Genomic DNA, 20,662 nt, shown 5'->3' with positions numbered 1-20,662 from the left:
GATGATGAGAGGGAGGGAGAACCTCTCCTGTGAGGAAAACGTTGGGAGAAATGCGGTTGTTCAGCCTGGAAAACAGACAGCTTTGAGGTGACCTAATTGTGGCCTTCCAGTACCTGAAAGGAGCCTACAGGAAAGGTGGAGAGGGACTTTTACAAGTGTCCCTACAAGTCACAGGACAAGGGGTAATGGCTTCAAACTGAAAAAAAGTAGGTTTAGATTAGACATTAGGACAAAATTCTTTACTGTGAAGGTGGTGAGACACTGCAATAAGTTGCCCAGAGAAGTGGCGGATGCCCCATCCCAGAAAGTGTCCAAAGCCAGGCTGGATTTAGTGTAAGGTGTCCCTGCCCATGGCCGGGGTGTTGGAACTAGGTGGTCTTTCAGGTTTCTTCCAGCCCAAACCATTCTACGATCCTATAATAAACAAAAAAAGCACTAGATTTCAGTGTTGCAACACCTTCACCAGGCAGGGCTCAAAGGGCTTTGCCGAAACCGATCCCTCAGGCCTCACAGAACTTTTATTTCAGCATTACAGAATGACCGACTAGGTTTGCTTGATCGATTTCATTGATGTCTAGAGCGTGGCGAGGCACTGGAACGGGTTTCCCGGAGAAGTTGTGGCTGCCCCATCCCTGGAAGCGTTGAAGGCCAGGCTGGGTGGGGCTTTGAGCCACCCGGTCCAGCGGAAGGTGCAGGGGGCTGTAACCGGGAGCAGGCGGGCGGCACAGCCACCTCTGAGGGAGACGCGGGGCCGGGGCGGGCACTGAGGGAGGAGCCGGCGGGAGGGGCGGGCGCGGCGGGCGAAGCCTCGCGAGAGCGGGCGGGCGGCGGCTCCTCCCCGAGCCGGTGCCGGCGAGCGAGGCCTGCGCCGAGCCCGGGCCGGGCTGTGCCGGGCGGGCGGCGGGAGGGAGCGGAGGAGAGGAGGCGGCCGGGGCCCGTCCCGGCGCTCCCGGCAGGATGCCGGGCGGGCGGGTGTGCGGCGCCTGCGGGTGCGCGGAGATCGAGGTGGACGCGGCGCGGGGGGACGCGGTGTGCACGGGCTGCGGGTCGGTGCTGGAGGACAACATCATCGTGTCCGAGGTGCAGTTCGTGGAGAACAGCGGCGGCGGCTCCTCCGCCGTGGGGCAGTTCGTGTCGCTGGACGGTGAGTGCGGCCGGGAAGGGCCGGGGCGGGGCGGGGGCGGTGTGTGGGGAGGGGGTCTGGGTGCACAGGGAACGGGGTGTGGGGAATGGGGGGCGGTGTGTGGAGAGAGGATGTTGGGGGTCGAGGGGGAGAGGGGTTGGGGGACAAGGGATGTGGCATGAGGGGGTGGGTGCTGTAAGGGGTGGGTACGTGATAAGGGACAGGGTGAGGGGGCTGTGGGCAGTGTAGAGTCAGGGACAGGGTGAGGGGGCTGTGGGCAGTGTGGGGTCAGGGACAGGGTGAGGGGGCTGTGGGCAGTGTGGGGTCAGGGACAGGGTGAGGGGGCTGTGGGCAGTGTGGGGTCAGGGACAGGGTGAGGGGGCTGTGGGCAGTGTGGGGTCAGGGACAGGGTGAGGGGGCTGTGGGCAGTGTGGGGTCAGGGCACAGGGGTGAGCAGCCCAATGGAAAAGGACCTGGGTGTGCTGGTTGAGAGCAGCTGAACAGGAGGCAGAATGTGCCCAGGTGGGCAAGGAGGCCAGTGGTATCCTGGCTTGTAGCAGGAATAGTGTGGCCAGCAGGACCGGGGAAATGACCTCAGTGCCCCTGTGCTGGGCACTGCTTAGGCCACACCTCAAGTGCTGTGTCCAGTTCTGAGCCCTCCAATTAAGGAAGGACACTGAGGTGCTGGAGCAAATCCAGCAATGAAGCTGGTGAAGGGTCTGGAGCACAAGTCCTACGAGGAGCAGCTGAGGGGCTGTTTAGCCTGGGGGAGAGGAGGTGCAGGGGTGGCCTTAGCACTCTACAACTACCTGGCAGGAGGGTGTAGCCGGGTGGGGCTCGGCCTCTTCTCCCAGGCAACAAGTGACAGGATGAGAGGACATAGCCTTAAGCTGGACATAGTCTTAAGCTGTGCTGGGGCAGGTTTAGGTTGGACATTAAGAAGAAATTCTTCAGAGAAAGGGTGATTAGACACTGAAATGGGTTGCTCTGGGCAGTGGTGGAGTCACCATCCCTGGAGGTGTTTAAGGAAGGACTGGATGTGGCACTCAGTGCCATGATCTGCTTGACATGATGGTGTTGGGTCACAGGTTGGACTCAATGAACTCAAAGGTCTTTTTCAGCCTAATTGATTCTGTGATTCTGTGGGGTCAGGGATAGGGCACAGGGTGAGGGGGCTGTGGGCAGTGTAGGGATAGGGATGCTGTGCCAGAGGGTGGGGTTATGGGGATGCTGCATGGAGGAGTGTGTGCTGGGAGATAAGGACAATGTGTAGGGGACAGAGTGCTGTGCAAAGGGATGTGAGGGAAAGACTGTGGAAAAGTGTGTTGTGCAAAGGGTGGAAGAGGATGGTGGAACTAGTGCTGCACAGAGTGAAAACTGGGAGAGTTAGTGCATGGATAGGAGGACAGCGTGCTGTGCAAGGTGAGACAGAAGTGGGGTAGGGGAGACTGAGATGAATGGGGGAAAGAGCTGTGCAGGATGGGAGGGATGCTCTGGATGTGATTGAGTTAGTGCATGAGGGACTGGAGCTCTGCACAGTGTGGGGCAGCTGTGTGAGGATGTTTGTGGTTGTGTGTGGAAGGACTGGGTGCACAGGGAATGAGGAGATAGATGAAATTTATTTGGGGTAGAGGACAGGAGAGATTGGGTGTTTAATGGATAGAGGGAATATGTGTAGGCACAGAGTGGTGGAGAAGAAAGAGGCTGGAAGTGAAGAGTCAGGAATCTCCTTCTGTCAGATAGATGAGTTGGGGTGTTTGTGTGAATGCCCTGGAGGATAAGACATGGAAGAAGACCCCATGAAGCAGACATAGTGTTTGAAAGGGGAGAGACGGAAAACGGGTATGAGGAGTGTGTATAAGGAGAAAGAAGGATAAGCAAAAGCCTGGGAAAGAACTTAGCAGTGAAACAAGAGGGACTGATGGATTATATGGCTGTGGGGAAGGAAGAGAAACTGTGGTGGAGAATGCAGCACTGCATATTGGAGTTTACTGTAGGCTAGGATTTGTCTGATGCCATTCCTGTCTTCCAGCTCAGGGTGCTGGCATTACTTTTTTTTATAGCTTATAAGCAGCTCTTATATCCTTCACTTTTTCCTGTTGTGATGCAGAGACTACATATTTAAGAGCTTGTACTGCTTTTTCCCTCCCACCCAAAATTATGCAGGACAGATGGCATGCAAGCTAGAGCACATTTTGGGATGCCTTTACCCTACCAAAAAAAAATTAAAAGGAAGAGGGAGAACTGCACCAGACTGAGGCTTTTTTCATCTTCTGGAATAATTGCACAGTACTTTGCTAAGTTCCTTTAAGGGACCCTTTCCCTCTTGTGTAAACCCTGAGATGTTGGTGTTGCTAATTTTATTTTTTTTTATGGGTAGTACATTAATGCTTTGGTCTTGCATAGCTAGTTAGTTACCTGTTATATGTTACTCTTAAAAAACAAATTCTAGGGCCCATGAAGAGGGATAATCACCCTAAGGATAGGTGTGTGTTTAAAAGTGAAAATGCAATTGCAGCACACTCTAGCACGGTCATGGTGGCTTTTTCTGGCTGGCACAAGGTGTGCCTGCAGGGGCTTCACTGTATGTTCATACTGTGATCTTCTAGTAAGTCCCCATGTGCATTGATGTACTTTAGTGAAGTCATATTTGTGGAAACGACAGAGCAGGACTTCCAGAACAATGCTGTTAGTAGATTTGTTAAGTTACTGCAAAGAGGGGTGAGGTTGAAGCACTGTGAGGGTGGTGAGGGACTGCAGCAGGTTGCCCAGAGAAGTTGTGGATGTCCCATCCCTGGGAGTGTGCAAGGCCAGGTTGGATGGGGCTTGGAGCAACCTGATCTGGTGGAAGTTGTCCCTACCCATGGCAGGGGTTTGGAAACAGGTGATCTTTATGGTCCTTTTCAACCCAAACCATTCTGCAATTCTATAATTATAGGCCCTGTTTCACACCGTATTTTAAGGAAATTAGGATGTGGGTGGCTTATGCTGGTACAATTCTTTATGTTTCAAAACAGATGCTTCTGTTGTGAATATTTATTTTTTCTTGACTTAAAACTGAGTGATGCAAGCTAGTCTGAAAAGCTGTAATTGTGCTGCAGTAGCAGTGTCTTCATGATGTGTGCTTGTCTATTATGTGCGTATGACACTGATTTAAGTCCTCAGGAATGGGGAGAAAAGTCCTTTCCTGTGTAAGAAAGACTTAGTATTTCTAAGTGTTGTGCTGGACAGAGAATTTGCAGAGGAATGTATATTTCTTTTTAAGTCAGAAAACATGCACTTGCTGAAAGCAACTTTTTCTGGTAAGTTACATCTCTCAGTGACTTCTGTTTACATTAGCAGGTTTCCCTCAGAGTTCCCTGTTTTTAACACCTTTTCCTGTCATCTTTGTCAGCTCTTTAGGTCTGCGGCCCTGAGGGATCCCTTGTGTATGAAATGCTTTGGGCTGAGGCTCCTTAGGCTGAGGCTCCTTGGACTTTGGTCTGGTGATCTCAGGCAGTCCTAATATGTGGAGCATTTTCAATGACAGAGGTGCCTGGGCTGCTGTTTTTAAGCCCCTGGCTCACAGTCAGTAGGTAGGGCTGGGTGACTGTGAGGAGGTTGTCTAGGTTTTGCAAAGGATGAGGGATGTCAGGTTCTCTGGTGGAGGGCTGGAAGTTGAACGGCGCTCTTGGTGTTTGTGGAGTTCAGAGCTTCTGGTTGTGAAACAAGATTCCCCAAATCCTTCCAAGATCCACAACTGCTTCTATTTGTGTGTTAATACATGTTGAATAGTTATAGATGCCTTTATTAATAATTTATTTTCATCTTTATCATAAAGAAATAAAAGGGAATGGAAAGCACAGAGATACTGTTAGTGATTTCTCTTTGTTACATTTAGACAGACCTTTTATTTTGCCAAGTTGCATGTTAAGATTTCAGAATTTTGCATCTGTTTGCTGAAGGAGGAAGAGAGTCCTGCACTTCTCTATATTAATACAAAGTGGCCTCTCTAGATCATGCCAAGGCCTTGCTAATAAAGTCCAGCAGAATCACTATAAAACATGTGAAATCCCCTCTTTTTTTCTCTCAGGGTTGGAGGAAGATGTGAGGTCACAAATTTTCCCAGGCAGTATTTACATTGAGCTGTTATTGTTTTGTTATTTGTTTGTTATTGTTATTTGTTTTGCTTTGCTGCTGCATGAAGATTTGGGAAAACCCAGGCTAGTAAGTGTGCTGGAAAAAAGGGTAGAATCATAGAATCATTTAGGTTGGAAAAGACCTTTAAGATTGAGTCCAATTGTTAACCCAGCACTGCCAAATCCACCACTAAACCATGTCCCTGAGTGCCACATCTACATGCACAGGACGAGCTGACAAGGTAGAAGTAGTGAAGGACAAATTAGATGTCTGTACAGGTAAAGATAGGGTAACACTGCTTTTTGGCAAAATGGCTTGCCTTGCAGATCCTTTGGAACTTTCTAAGGAAGTTGGTAAGTGAACAAAGCAGAGGGTTGGATTTTTGAAGGAAGGTCAGCAAGATCCTTCACCAGAAGCTTTTATAGACTCTGAGCTGTCATGGATAAGGGAAAGTCCTTCCACAGCAGAGTGGCTTCTTGTATGATAAGAAATGTAGTCTGGAAATAAATAATATGTCTCCTGAAGGAGGTGCCAGTGGAATTCCATGGAATCTGGGCTGATGATCTGGAAAACAGGTGAATGGTGAGTTAATGAAGTGTGCTGGCAACACTAGATTATTTGGGGTAGTAAAGACTTTAGAAGGACCTGTTGTTTTTAGTAGCTAGGAGGTAAGATAACAGATGGGAACAAGAGCTGCTGAGAGAGGTAGGATTGTTTCTTTATTCCACATACTGGGTGGTTTCTTTTTCAACATCTGGATGGGTGAGGATAACTTGAGAAGGAGATCCCTAGGTCTTAATGGATAGCTTTGTAAAAACATTGAGCTAAATGTTCATTCATGGTACAAAAAAACCCAACAGAGTGGGGAGGGGAATGTTAGGATTTATCAGGAAAAGAGTACAACAGCATGTCCATACACTGTCACATATCCACAGCCCTACCTGTGACTGAAGTGCTGTGTGCACTTCTGGTAGGTTTCTCTCTTTTCTCCCCCCTCCTCAAGAAAACCTCTAATAGAACTGGAAAAGATATAGAGAGGACAATGGGATGATTAAGAGGAGAGCTTCTTCAAGAGCTTCTCAGCTAGAGTGACTGAATAGGCTCAGCCTCTTCAGCTGGGAAAGAGATGACTGAATGGGGCCATAGCAGAGATCTGTAAATGCAGTAGAATAACACAGCAAGGATGAGTGGCTGCTCAGTATCACATAATGCAAAAACTAGGGAATGCTAAGAAATCTAGTAACCAGCTTATTTCAAAGGTAGTGAGTAGGAGGTTCAGAAGCATTAGGAGGTTTTGTTTGGTTCGTTTGGGTTTTTACAGAAAAGAGCTCCATGTGAATCTGAAGTTGTGGATGTTGAAAGTTTATGTGAGTTTAAAATGATTGGGCAAGCAGAATAAAAATGTGTCATGGCCATTAAAAAACATATACCGTTTCTGGCTCAGGAAATCCTTGAGCCACAGATCTGTGGAGATTGGAGGTTGTGAGAGAACTATCACAACAAGCTTTCCTCCTGTGTTTTGTGTTCACTTGTAGGTGTGTATGTTAATGGACTTTCCCTTTCAGAGATAGGATACTGGACTAGGTGGTCCCTCCATCTGATTTGGCACAGCTGTTCTTTTGAGTTGTCACAGGAAGATCATGTTCTTTGAGCTTTACAGAGATGCTTTTGAGGGTTTTGACCGTTCTTTTAACCCTGATCTAGGAATCAGGGGACTGGTTTTGTAGCATGAAGTGTAGGTGTCCTTAGGTATTAATAATGGGGTTTCTTTAGACTATGTTCTGGAAAGTGGTGAACACAAAACTCATCTGGCTTTGACAGTTATATAGATACATTCTTTCCTGAAAATGCTTAGTTAATTCTTCTGATCTTGTGAGAAATAGGTAGTAGAGATATTTACAGTTGTGAGAGTCTGTGATGAGGTGTCCAGAGACTGCAAGGTGAAGGTTTAAAGTAAGGTTTATGAAGTTGCATATGCAATACTGTGTTATAATAAGGACCATGAAATCTTCCCTGATGGTAGTTGGGGAAAATAAAAGGAGAGAGCATGCTTATAGACAGAGAGAGAGAGAGACAGAGAGGAGAGAGAGCGAGAGACAGAGAGAGAGAGCGAGAGAAATAGAGAGAGAGAGAGCGAGAGACAGAGAGAGAGGAGAGAGAGAGAGGAGAGAGACAGAGAGAGAGGAGAGAGAGAGAGAGAGAGAGAGAGAGAGAGGAGAGAAGAGAGGAGGGGGAGAGAGAAGAGAGAGAGGAGAGAGAGAGAGGAGAGAGAGAGAGAGAGAGAGAGAGAGAGAGAGAGAGGAGAGAGAGAGGAGAGAAAGAGAGAGGAGAGAGAGGAGAGAGAGGAGAGAGAGGAGAGAGAGAGGAGAGAGAGGAGAGAGAGAGAGAGAGGAGAGAGAGAGAGGAGAGAGAGAGAGGGAGACAGAAACAGAGAGAGACGGAGAGAGACAGAGAGATCATTATGATGAGACACATTTTGGAAATGGGCATGACCTGACTGTCTCAGCATAACACCACCAATGCTCTTCATTGTCGTGGTTCTGATGGCAATGTAAAATATGGTTGCAGGTTAGCCTGATCCCACCATTCCTTTTAATGCTGTCTGTCTCAAGGGGTGGCAAGTCAACTCTTCTTGTGAGGTACCTGTCACTTGCTGGGTTGTGAGCTGGTAAGTTCTTTCACTACCAACGGAATGACCTCTTCATGTTCTAGAGGGGGCAGCTGTGTATTGTCCTGTTGACCTCTTGAGAGGAAAGTCCTCACAAAGCACAACCTAGTGAAAGCTTTGGTAGGCTCTGTGCTGGTCTAGTTAGTTCTAATTCTTAATTGGGAGTCGTCACAGTCAGGTAAGAGTACAGCTTCAACACTTAGCCCTAGCTGTGTTACTGTCTTGAAGCTTATAAAGGACCTGCCTTGAAATTGGGTTTCTGGACTTGCCTGGTTTGACCCTGGATAAGTCAGATACTAGTGGAGAAGGGTTGTCATGCACATTTGAGCTCCAAGGAACTTTGTTAATTGCACGCAAAGTGTTTGAGGCGTGTGCTTTTCTTAGCTGAGTCTAGTTTTGAACAATAGATATTCACTTCATAATTGACAACCAGTTCAGACCATCTCAAACTAGCCAAAAGAAATTGTTCTCTGTGACTTCTCACCAAATTTGGAGAGCATTTGAATTAAAATTCCTCATTCTGCTAATTGGAATGAATGTGCTTTGCTTTTTATTTTTCTTCATACCCAAGTTCTTAACAGATGCCTGTCAGTCATAACATTTGAACACATCCCAGCAGGAAGCACAGCAATACAGAGTCTAAGAGGGAGCTACTTTTCCCTCTCTCCATTATACTGTAATTGCATCCTGGAAGATGGAGTTCCACGGAGCTCTTTGCCAGTTTGCACTGACTTGCTGGCAGCTGCTTTTCTAGAAAGGCAGGCTATGAGTCAAGTGTCTGAAGATGTGGAGTTCTCTGATCACTTTTTCACTGTGTCTAGGTGGGAGTCCCCTGTCTTGTGGTAGTTGTTGGGAGAAACTGTTTTCATAAGTATTTTCCTTGTAGTGGACAGGAGAAAAACCAAATAAGAAGCTGAAGAGAGTGAGAGGAAGAAAGCTGAGCACAGAGCAAACCCTGACAGTCCAGATCTCTCTTCAGGTTTTTGTTTAAAGAAGCTGAGAAAGGAGAAGTCTGGGACTTCTGACACTGATCAAAGGATAAGAAAACAGTCTCACCTGAGAAGGTTGATGTGCCAGCAGTGCAGCAGCAAGCTGGAAGATGTAGCTGAGAAATGCAAGACAAAGAAAAGGCACTGCAAGGAATACTGAGCTTGTGATCCTGACACATACTGTGTCTGGGGAAGCTCAGCTTCTTTTGTTCTAGAAATTGCCTTTAAATGCTTGGTAGTAAGTTGAGAAAAACAGCATCTGATAAGTATCTTGGGCATAAACCAGGCACTGCTGGCCCTTGCTGTCCCTGACCAGCTTCTTCCTGGGGTTCCCCCAATGCTACCTGTGGCCCTGGGCCCCATCTTGAACTCCAGGGATGTCAGTCCCTACCCCAGGGACTGTGCAGCAGTGCTGTTCTCCAGCTCCCCACAGCCTTGGGCCCTGTAGAGCCAGGCCCATGCCCTGCCTGGCCTCAGCCCATCCCTGTGGCCTCCTGAGCCATCCCAGGGCTTTATTTGACCTTGTTCCCCTTGCTGGGCCTGTCCCTGACCCCCACATGCAGGCTGACATCCTGCCTGGCCTCAACCCATCCCTGAACCCACGGAGGTGCTCAGTGCCCTCCGCTCGACCTGTCCTGCTGCAGAGTTCAGAGTCACATCTCTAGTAAAAATTTAAATCCGAATTATTTTTCAGAAGCTTTTGTCTAGTTTTAACTTTGCATGCATCTTGCCCATCCAGCTGCCTGTTTTTACAAAACCAGCAGAAACTTTGTAGTTTTGAGACTGCTGTCCCCCTCTCAGGTTTGTCTCAAACTGGCAGAGATAGCAGAGGCGTGCAGGGCTGCTGCCTGTGCTGTTTTCCCTGGGAAAACAGGATAAAATGTGGAAGTTAGCATAGTGAAATACAGCCTCCACAGTCTGAGGCAACAGAACAGTGGGATGGAGAAGACAAGTTGGTGGAGCTAGGGCCATTTGTCAGCTCCAGATCAGACCTACAGAATCCTCAAATGCACATTGTGGGAAGCCTCACTAGGAGGGTTATGGAATGACTAACCTGGCCACCAAAATGAGGTTCTTACCGTGCAGGATTTACCCTGCTTTTGGGATCTGAGGTGAATGAACATCATTTGTGTGTCTTTGTGAGACTGGGCAGTGTGACTGTCTTGAAACAGGTTTACTGTTTGCTGGTTGTTTGCTCCAAATTCCTATTTGTTTTGATGGCTTTTGATTTAAAAATATGTTATAAACTAAATTAAACGTGCATATTTTTTCTTTAAATGCTAGGCAGGCATTTATTATTCGAGATTTACAATAACCTGTGTGAATTAAAGTCTTTTAACTTACTGTTACTTAGTGACTAAGCCTGGAGGTTTTAGGGCAGTGACAAATACACAGACATGGTCATAAAAATGGAAGACTGCAGGCAGCATTGAAACTGCAGCACCAAGTCAGGATGATGTAGAGCTTATGGCTCTTGTACAGCAAACATACATTAAGGCTCTCCATCTGCAAGTCTACATGAGTTTGCAATACACTAATTTGAGGCTGATGGGAAGAATGTTGCTTGTGGGAAATTATCTGATTGCTTTTGCAGCTAGGGAGAAAGGGAAGTTGTAAACTTAAAGCATGAACAAGCATTTGTTAAAATTTTTAGCGCAGGAGTAGGCTGCTTCAAATATTTGAATATCAAGAAAAAGTTTCTTTCTGCTAATGTATAATTTTTTTGTTGCAAGTAAATTATAAGCAACTTATTGCAGTGGCCCATTTGCACTGCCATAAATGCTGAATGTGTACTCTTAGTTTGCAGCGTCCCTTGACATGTTTAATGCACCTTTTTATTTAGTAAAGCTGTGTTTCACATATGCCTGTGGAAATTTACTGAAATATTTTATGTACTATTTTATCTGTAAAAACTTCTTCATGCTTTTTCATCGAGGCGCTCGAGCTGCATTGACCTCGAGGGCAGAACTTGATGGAAGTTTGCCTTGATCTAAGTATTTCAGTCTCTTGGGGTTTGTGGAAATGGAAAGTTATGGTCAGCAAACCAGAAAGAAGAGAAGGACTAAATAGAGGGAGGAAAAAGCTTGCATAAAATTTGAACTTAGCTTACTAGTCATTCATCTTCTATGCCTTTTTGTCCTCTAGAACCTTGTTAGATGGACAGTTACTGTCACAGTGGGTGCTTGTGAGACAGTTGGGGAAGAGGATGAACTCAGATTCTGTGCTTTTGTCTACTCAGTTGTCATATGCAATAAAGGATTCTTTTGTATTTTTTAATACTACAAAAGTGGAAGGAGTAAGGGTTATGTTTTTAATTGGTAGTTGTTAATTGGTTTTGGTGTAAAATGTATTGATAGAGCAAGTCCTGACATTAAATGTGCTTTACAGTGCAGCCTCCAGAAGTCCTGGAGTGGGTTCTGCCAGTAATACAGATGCTGAACTTGAAATGAAAATGCTGGGTACTGAAAAGGGAAAATTAAAATTAATAGCAGCAAAATTCCTCCTATTTGTGGCCCAGATTTCTAGAGATGACACTAATTCATGGTTAATTTTGAGTTATGCAGAGTAATTTGCAATACAGAAAAAGGAAGTATAGATGTGCTGGATTTGCAGACTTTTTGAAAGATATCTAGAAGAGTATTTGCCTGTTTTACTCTGTGCTAGGTTCTCTCATTGCAAAACTAATTCATAATCATGCTGTGTTGGGAAGGAAGAGGGGAACTTGCATCTAAAAGGATTATCTGCTGTATGTTTTAGTGAGATGAACTGAATCAATCTGGCTTTTCTCCCCAAATCCTCCAGGTGGCAGTCGTGTACCAGAGTTAATATGAGGGTTTTTCTGGCATTGAGTCTTTCCTTACTGTCCTTGGGATGGCAACAACTGCTCGCTGAAGTGCCGCAGAGGGTTCTGCTGTCAGCTGTGGCAGTGCAGTTGAGCACGTAACTTGGACCCAGACTGGTTTCATAGACTTGTGCAGCCCTAAACTGGGATGTGGTGGACACAACAGTATATTTATCTCTTCAGTTGTTAGTTAGGAAAATAAGCCCTTGAACACAAGCTGTGATGGAGCAGATTTCAAGTTTGTCTGTGTAAGCTTATGTGCCAGTGCCTGCAGACCTGTTAACTTCCCTGTAAAAATGGCTGAGAAAAAAATTATTTCAGTTACAAACTTCCATGGTTTTGTGCATTCAGAAATCTTTAATCACATCATTTTACCATGGTTTTGTGCATTCAGAAATCTTTAATCACATCATTTTACCATTATATATTATATGAATTATAATGGGACATTTACTTACTCTCCTTTTGGCTTTTATGGTCTAACTTAAGTAGGAAGCTCTTTAATTTTTTTATATTCGATTATCTAGTCTTCCCTCATTATGAAACCATTGTGATCCAGTCTGCCTTCTTTACCAGACCGAGACTTTATGCTGGGTCTGTAAATAACATGGATTTGAAATTGAAGTTTTCCCCCTACCTTGTGCTGCTGAAGAAACTGGTGGTTTTTGGATTCAGTTTTATGGGGACGGATTTTGGTAGGATTGGTCCTATCAGGTAGCAGAGACTCTTCTGTTCAGGTGGCAGGCTGCTTCATTCCCTGTCTTCACTTGCTCATTTATGTAGAGGAAACAAAATCCATAATACTGGGACTGTATCTCTTTCTTCTCCAGGTGTTGAATCTGAAACTCCTCATGTCACTACCTGACAGAAAAGTGCCCTGTAAGCTGCAGTTGCCTGAGTGGCTGCTCTTTGCCTCTGCTGTCTGGAGGGATGTGATAAGTGCTCTTCCTGTTATGTGTTGTCTTCTTGTTGCTGTTCAAGGTTACCACAGACTTCAAGCTTTGCTTGCACCTTTTACAGCTTGAGGAGCATTTTTGTAGAGAAGCAAAGTGCTGTGACTTCTTTTTTTAGGGAGTTGGTGGAGCAAAACAGAAATGGCCAAGGTGCCTGTGCTGTGAGGAGCAGCTTGAGGATGGCTGCTCTTGGCTGATGGAGGGACAGTCCCTGTGGAATCATAGAACCATTTAAGTCAGGAACCTTTAAGATTATCAAATCCCACCGTTAACCCAACACTGCCAAGTAGTTCAGCTCTTATGTAATGGGGGTTGTGGGCTGGGTCTGGACCTGTTTAGGCTTTGACCAAGTATCATCAAGTTCCCAGGTATATGATCTGCATCTTCAATTCTCTTCTGTTGTCGTTGGGGCACTGTAGCCCACTGAGAGGACCACAAAAAAATGGAGTAGCTGTACTTTTGAGCTGCCTAACACGTCTCTCCACACCTTCTGTTGTCCAGAATTTCATGTAAATGTCCAAAGCTAACTAGAAGAGAAGTGGAGGCTTCAGTTATGCAAAGCTGCAAACCTGAGTTGAGTTTCTAAAAATAATCAGTAGGTGACAATGTACCTCAGTAGATGACAATGTACCTCACGAAGGAGGGTATTTGGGTTGGCTTAGGGAAATGTTAGCGTTAATGTTGAAGATTTGGCAGGCAGTACTTGAAGACACCAAATACTTCTTGGCCATATTTTTATATGTCTTGAAAGCTGAATGTGAAAACCCAAAAACCTGTTTAATTCGCTTTTGAAGCTGTAGAGGGAAAAATGGAAAAGGTCAAGAAATGTAAAAATTGCAGTTAATCTGGGATGTTAATTTTGTTGTGCCTAACGATTGCTGTTCCTTTTCTTTGTACTTTTTAAATTACTAGCTTTGTAGGGATTTTTGTCTTTAAATGAATTTGATAATTTCAGTTTTATTTTTTAAAGAGTTTATCTTTTTATTACCCAGCTGAACAGTTATGTTAATGAGTTTGATTTGCATTCTGCTTGTAAGATTAAAGTTGATGGTGAGACTACATAGTTAACTAATGGCAACATTAGTTAGCAGTTCTGAGAGTTTAAGTGCTCAACAGACTAGTTTTCTGTCAGTTTTCAAAGCCAACTGCTAATTAGAGATGTTCAGTCTTTCCAGTTAACTCGCTGAGAAATGGCACATAATTTCTGATAGCAGAATATGTCTTTCAGATAGCTCTGCTGGTATCTGCTGCAGTCTCTATTGCTTGGAAAGAAATGCCTTTTATGTCTGATGGTATAGCTTGATGTCTAATGAAGAAGAATCTTAAAAAACAAAATTGCTGAAGTCTCAGCTTAATTTCAGTTTGTTTGTATTCTTCGTGGAGTTTAGCTTCGGAGTAAGCTAAATCATTTAGTTATTAGTATTGTTTATCACCACCATAGGATTGTTTTTGTGCAAGCTTTTTAGTAGTAACAGGGAAACCTGTAAAAGAGCTGTTTTGCCTGTGACAGTCCAAAGCAGTCCAGTATTGTGGTGTCTTCAAAGACAGAGGGGATTGGAAAGTGGAGCCCTTGTGCAGAACAGGGAGCAGTGGTGCCTTTGAAACAAGCGCTGCCTCCAGCCTGCCCTGTTTGCTCCTGCTCTTCTCCTGCAGTCAGAGTGCTGTACTGATGCTCGAGTGTGTGCTCTCCTGCTCCAAATCAGACTAGTGAGGAAGCCTGTGGTAAAGCAAACCTTAAAAGAACAAAAACAGGGAGGGTGGGAGGCAGAATTTCTGAAGAAAATGAACATAAAACTATTACCACCATTGATGTTTTTTTTTCCAGGCGAACCATTCTTACTAAATGTACACCAGAAATGTTGTGTGTGCTGTGGTGGTTTGGTAACCTCTCTCTGTTTTGCCTCATCAATCTGTTTTCAAGTGTTTGTGGAAATAGGAGGCTGTACCTGTAAGAATGCCAAGGAGATGTTGCTGCCTATAATAGTCAAATACAGAGTTGGGAGAGTTACCTCTGTACCCAGTGAGGAGGTCACTGTTGAATGTTTTTCACTTCTAATTAGGGTGTTGAACTGAAGTACTTATCTGTGGGGCATTTGAGTGAAAGTTATTGTTTGTTGAAAGGATCTGTTAATGAAGTGAAAGTGAAGTTAGTTTCTCATGTGGAAACCTAATTTAAAGGTTGTATGGAAAAATAAGCTTTGAAGGCTGATAGACAGTAATTCTTGAGGAATGTTAGCTTTTCTGTTCTGGTTTTTCTTTCCTCAATATAGACGTACATTAAGTGTAACTGAGAGGAGACCAGAGCTAAAAAAGTCTGGTAAGTGGGAACAGTTTAGGTCACAGTTTCTTGTAATTTGTATATGCTGTGGAAGTATCTTATTCAGGTGTGTAGGAGAAATGTCCTGAACTGTTGTCAAACGCCAGTTCATTCCTCTCTACGTGTCTGTCCCAAAGCCTTCCTAGTTTATTCTGAAGAGCTGGTGTAAGAGGAGAAAACAGCTACAGGAACTTGAGGAAAAGCTGTAGGCATCACAGGCAACAAGATGACTTTTTTCTCTATCCTGAAGAGCAGACTACTTGAATTAAGTAGAAGTCCAATTACTAACAAATTGCTTGTTTTCTGTCCTGTGCAATTTAGCTTTTTGGTCACACTTGCTGTTAAGCTGATAGGTTCGAATATCCTGCTTGAAGTAGCCTGATTGTTTTTTAAAAAACTTTCCTGCTTTAGTGGAGACTATTTCTGTCCTGGGTAGTTTAATTCCATGTTCTGCAAGATTGGTTTGCATGAGTAGTTCCATTGACTCCCAGCAGACTCTGTATTCAGGCTGCTCAGCATTGGCACGGATGCATAAACCAGCCTCTAGTTTATGCTAATTTACAACTCAGACATCTTTTAGTCTCCAACCTTTCAGGGTGTAAAAGTAGCAGTTCCAGACTTGCAGTTTTTGTAGCCTAAGTGTTGCTCTGTGTGCCTAATGACAAACTGAAGTTATTTTAGAGTAAGTGCTATTTCTGCAGTAGCCAACACAGTTGTTGTTGAATGCTAAACAGGTTTTATGTTCTGTAGTGCCAGTAATTAGCTATTAAAACTCTACACTGAATATTCTTCAGACAAAATATATTAACTAAGTAGTTTTTCACCATTTACTTTGAGAAATATTTTACAGTGTTGATTTTCTTATTCTGCCTAAAATAGACATCGAGAGATTTTTGTACTTCCTTTGGAGCTGAGATTGGGAGGGCTTATGGAGCCATGTGGTTCTTACAGTATCCCAAGGAAGAAATAATTTGCACAGCATTGGTACTTGAGGTCTTAAGTCCTTTAAGCCTTTCTTAATGTAATTTGACATGTTGTAGATTATACAGATACTGCATATAGTGGCACAATAAGTTTTATTTTAATTAAGTTATTGCCTTTGACATGTCCGATGTTTGTTTTTTTCCCCCTAATAGGTGCAGGCAAAACACCGACTTTGGGAGGAGGATTCCACGCCAATCTGGGAAAGGAGTCACGCGCACAAACTCTGCAGAATGGTACTAGCAAGTTTTAGTCTTATTGATATTACCTTTTTTTTTGTTAATATGATTGATTACAATTAATTTTTAGTTTTAAAAGTGACCTTAAAACCTTGGCAGGCCTCTCGTTCAGCGGACAAGTCTGCCTGGTGCTGATTTTACATTGTGCTCTCATTTGGCTGCTCCACCTGATTGATGAGGTCAGGTAGCTGGCTGACAAAGGGTAATGGCACCTGACAATACTGCCATAGTTTAAAAGGTCTTTTTCAAGGTTGACATGCCCATTGCACCTTCTTATTGTCTGTTAAACCTGTTGTGGCCTTTTATTTTGTCAGTTTTCGGGGTTCTTGAAATGCTTTACACATATTTTTTTTTTAAGTATAATTCTTCCAATGTTTTTGGTTTTAAGCAGTACAACTGTGAGATAATGCGTATATTTATGCACACTTCATAATAATCAGGTGCTTAATATGTGATTATTGAACAGAGAGGGGAAAAATGGAAAAAAGGTTTCAGTGCACAGACGATATTTAAATAAATATTCTCATTACATGCTTTACGTTTTAATTGAGATCTACATAATCTACACTCTTTAAAGAGAGCTAATAAAACCAGCTTTTATTCCAGAAGCAGAACGGTCTTCCAGTTTCAATTGCTGTTACTCATATCAAGGGACAGGAGTTGTCATTTTTTGGCTAATTAATACTCCTATCTCATGTCTCTTGGAGATGACAGCTGATGGACTGTCATAGCAAAGTCTCAGAAGCTGACAGGTAATTAACCAGGGATGTAGATGGGTTTTACTGATAAGGTACTCATTTGGGGGGGATATTTTAGAAAAAGATATTTTCCTAAATTAGTCTCACACTTGCAGCTCAAACACAGAAAATCTTAACTGCTATTATGCCTGCACAGGTATAAAAAATAAGATTGATATTATATCTCCATAGGCATAGACAGGTTAAGATTGATCTTTGTTATTGAATTATAGTCAGATTGCTTTACTCAGCTTTATTCAGCTGATTTAGATACAGATTGTTTTATATACAGAATGTTTTATTCAGCTGTGTGTAGTGAAGACTATTGAGCCCTGTTGTTTGGCAGAGTAAAACTTGCACTTTAGGTGAACTAGTTTCAGTGTCAGGCCCGAAGTTACTATCTCATGAGTTTTAAAAATGCCTGTATAATGTGTGACCTATATAAGTAGTGGAATAAAACCACTAAAATACCTTTTACAGTTAGTGAAGTTTGGTTTTCAATTTAGGCACTTTATTCAAAACTGTAATTTTGCACAGGCATTTTAAAAATAAGTTGGCTTTTTGTGGATAAGGACTGCCCACTTGTCTTTAGTTGTAGAAAAGTAAAATGCTGATGGAAGAAAATCTGTCTTCGTGCTTCTTGGAGTGTTTGAATCCTTCAAAAACCCTTTTGGTTATGCTGAAAGGTAATCACAAGTAAAGACAGTGTAGGCGTTTTTCTGGAATCTAAACACAGCTCCTTTCCTGGATGAGTGTTTGCTGGGGAATATGTCTGAGCATCTTCCTTCCCCACAGCTTTTGTGTGTGGGGCCTCCCTGATCACACACAGTGATTCTGACTTGGCTGAAGTATATCAGCATCACATACAAGAAATTATACTTGCTTTAAATGAACTTATCTCCCAAACAGTTTTGAAGCAGGAAAATAATTTCTCTTTTCACTTATACCTCTCTGAGGCTCTTTGCAGGTTTTATTCTCTTTCTTTTTTTTTTTTTTTTTGTGCCTATCCTTTATATAAGGAGCAAGTATTTGGTCTTTGATTTCTGTAGTCAACCTACATTTGTCATGCTGCCAATCTGTCTCTGGGAAAGTTCTTTTCAGTGAGCTAAGTGATGTTCTTGCTTAGTCCCAGGCATGACAACAGCAACTGATATTTCAGGTAGAGCAATTGGTGTTTGAAAGGCTTTTCTTTCTGCTACTGTATAATGAGCTGGTTGTGTGCTGCTTTTAATCACACTTTTAGCTTTACATAGCTTTTAATTGCAAATTGAGCTATGGCAGTGAGCTTACAAAATCTCACCCTGTCACTGTGTGCCCATAATCATGTTTTTTTTTGGGGGGAGGGGGGATGAAATTATGTTAATATCCATTGTGGTTAGACTTCAAAGTGTAGCAAGGTAAATGAACTTACTGTATGTATCTTAGAGGAAAGGTATGGAGTTCTTCATTGAAACTGGAGTGCACTGATAGCTGACTGTACTAAAAATGAGCAGTTATCCTTGGATGGCTGTGATGGCTGATCAGAAAAAAATTATTTATTTGCGGGTGCCACAATGTTGGCATTTCCAGAGTTAACTGAGCTGCAAAAGCACTGCTGAAATTAGCTCCTGTTGGGATGCTGGTGCAGCACAGCTCCAGAGCACCTTCAGTTCCTGCCACTGCTCACGCCTCCTGCGTCAAGGCTGCCGCTGCCTTCCAGGGGTGTGAGCACACGGTTTTCTCCTGTATACTGCTCCATGCAGGCCATGGCCAAAGGGAAGAGCCAGGCTCTGGGAAGCAGGGATGGTTGGCGGATGGAAGTCATCCCCAGAGGATTCGAGAGCAGCTGAGAGCGTGTGTGTGGTCTGAGAGCGCTGGCGGGTCTCGCTCTGCGCCTGCTCTGCCTGCCAGCAACCTGCAGGCTTGATGTGGTGGGGGAAGAGTCCAGCAACAGAGCAGGGACTGGCTGGTTTTTAAAAAACAACCACCTCCCCCTGCTAGCCCTCCATCCCCCCACTCCTTCCCCATCTAGTTTGGGCCAAATTCTTCCTTACTGTAATGTCTGTGTTTTCTGGGGAGGTGAAAGGGAGGTGATATGGGCTCACTGTCTCTTATTTAATTACCAGTGAAGCAGCTGGGGTTGGCTGAGTGTATGATGCTGCTGTTTTTTGAGGCTTTTAGTGAAAGGATGTTTAGAATTAGATGAAAAACAGTTTTTCATTAGAATGCCTAAGGTAATAACTTTATTTATTTTTTTTCCTGCATTCTAAAGTGAAGAAATGGAGACGTAAAATCTCCCAACAACTGCTCAACAGTTCTGGACTCTTCTAAAACATCATTTTGTGCATTGGTGGTTTTATATATATGTGTGTGTATATATATATATATGTGCTGTAAACAGAGCCGTGAGCAAATCCTGAAGGTTTTTTTAGTTTCCAAGTTTGTGTGAGAGTGTCTTTTATACATAACTATCACATGTGCCTTTGCTGTACGTTTCCTCACTATTTATAATGCGGTGGGACATGGCAGTTCATAGTTCCTCCCTTTCTTTGCTGAACCAGCTGATGTTTGTGTGTGTTTGTTTGGGAATTGGCTGCTTACAAAAATGGGAGTCTTGTTTACACTTGCTAAAATATTTATGCAGGAAAGACTTAATACTGTTGTATTTGTTCATAATCAGTTTGATTTTCAGTGTGCAGTACTATGCTAATTGAGTGTATGAAGCTCCATGAGTTCAACAAGCTCAGGTCCACAAAATGCTTTGTATCTGTGCACATAGAGTTCATTTTTGTAGTAAAACCCTGCACACCCATGAGATTTTTCAGCTTCAACTTTGTTTTAAAGGATTTGAAAAAAATAGCTAAATATCGCTGGTTTTTTTTGAGAAAGAAGAATTATCAATAAAATACTAGCTCAGAGGGGAGACCCTTTGACAAGACTTCTTCCTCTGTGTCTGGGCCTCTTCAAATTCCTACAGTATTGGTTAATTCTTATGGTTACCTACTGGGCTGAAGGGCAAAGTACTGTCTCTTTAAATCTCATTTTACAGCTCTGTGCTGCATTACATAATCTCTCTAAATAGCCAGTTTATTCTTGTTTCCTTGCAGGCAATCTGCTCTCACTGTATCCGTGTCAGAGTCGTCGTTACAAGGGAGTTGTTCTTGACTTGGAGCTCTGATACTTTCAATAGTCCTCAGTGACCAAAAAGAAAAGGGAGAGGAGAAGGAAGGTCAATGGCATGATTATAACTTGAAAGCTTCAGTTGCAGATATTCAAATTTGGTTTAAACTAAGTTTGAAGATTGCAGCTGCATCTAGCTTAATCCAATTTCTGAACTGTTGCGCTGTGTTTTTAATTATTTCATGAAATGAATGTGTGTTTTCCCTCAGTCCTCTTAAATACCAAAACATAGCTAACAGTATTTTAATGCTAAATGGGAAGACATTTCTGTAGATGTTCTGTAATGCATTTTTGACTGTTTACATTTAAACTATTTGCTTTATTCTTTAACCTGTGTCGTCATCACTAATTTCATAGCTGGTTTATTACAAGTGATTGTGGAGGGCCCTACTTCCTCCCAGAACTACACATCATGAATTAGACCGGGACAGTATATTAAATGCGTGAAGAGCAGAAGTGTCCAGAAGGGAGGAACAGAAAACGCTGTTTAACAAAACTAAACCAACAAGGGAGGAGAGGATAGTACAATCCTAAA

General features: G+C 43.5%; 1 protein-coding gene across 1 annotated transcript in view; it reads left to right on the top strand.

Annotated features, from left to right (window-relative positions):
* The first annotated feature begins 886 nt into the window (after positions 1–886).
* BRF1 (BRF1 RNA polymerase III transcription initiation factor subunit) overlaps positions 887–20,662 on the top strand; it is a 171,004-nt gene continuing 151,228 nt past the window's right edge. Inside the window, exons 1-2 of the mRNA XM_027716641.2 lie at positions 887–1,144; positions 16,148–16,228. Coding sequence (XP_027572442.1) covers positions 958–1,144; positions 16,148–16,228 — 268 coding nt within the window. The 5' untranslated portion in view covers positions 887–957. The remainder of the gene's footprint in view (positions 1,145–16,147; positions 16,229–20,662) is intronic.

Source organism: Pipra filicauda, unplaced genomic scaffold (genome assembly GCF_003945595.2).
Source record: "Pipra filicauda isolate LSUMZ 115617 unplaced genomic scaffold, ASM394559v2 scaffold151_size3305965_pilon, whole genome shotgun sequence".
Classification (NCBI taxonomy): domain Eukaryota; kingdom Metazoa; phylum Chordata; class Aves; order Passeriformes; family Pipridae; genus Pipra; species Pipra filicauda.
This window is presented reverse-complemented; position numbering and strand designations above follow the sequence as displayed.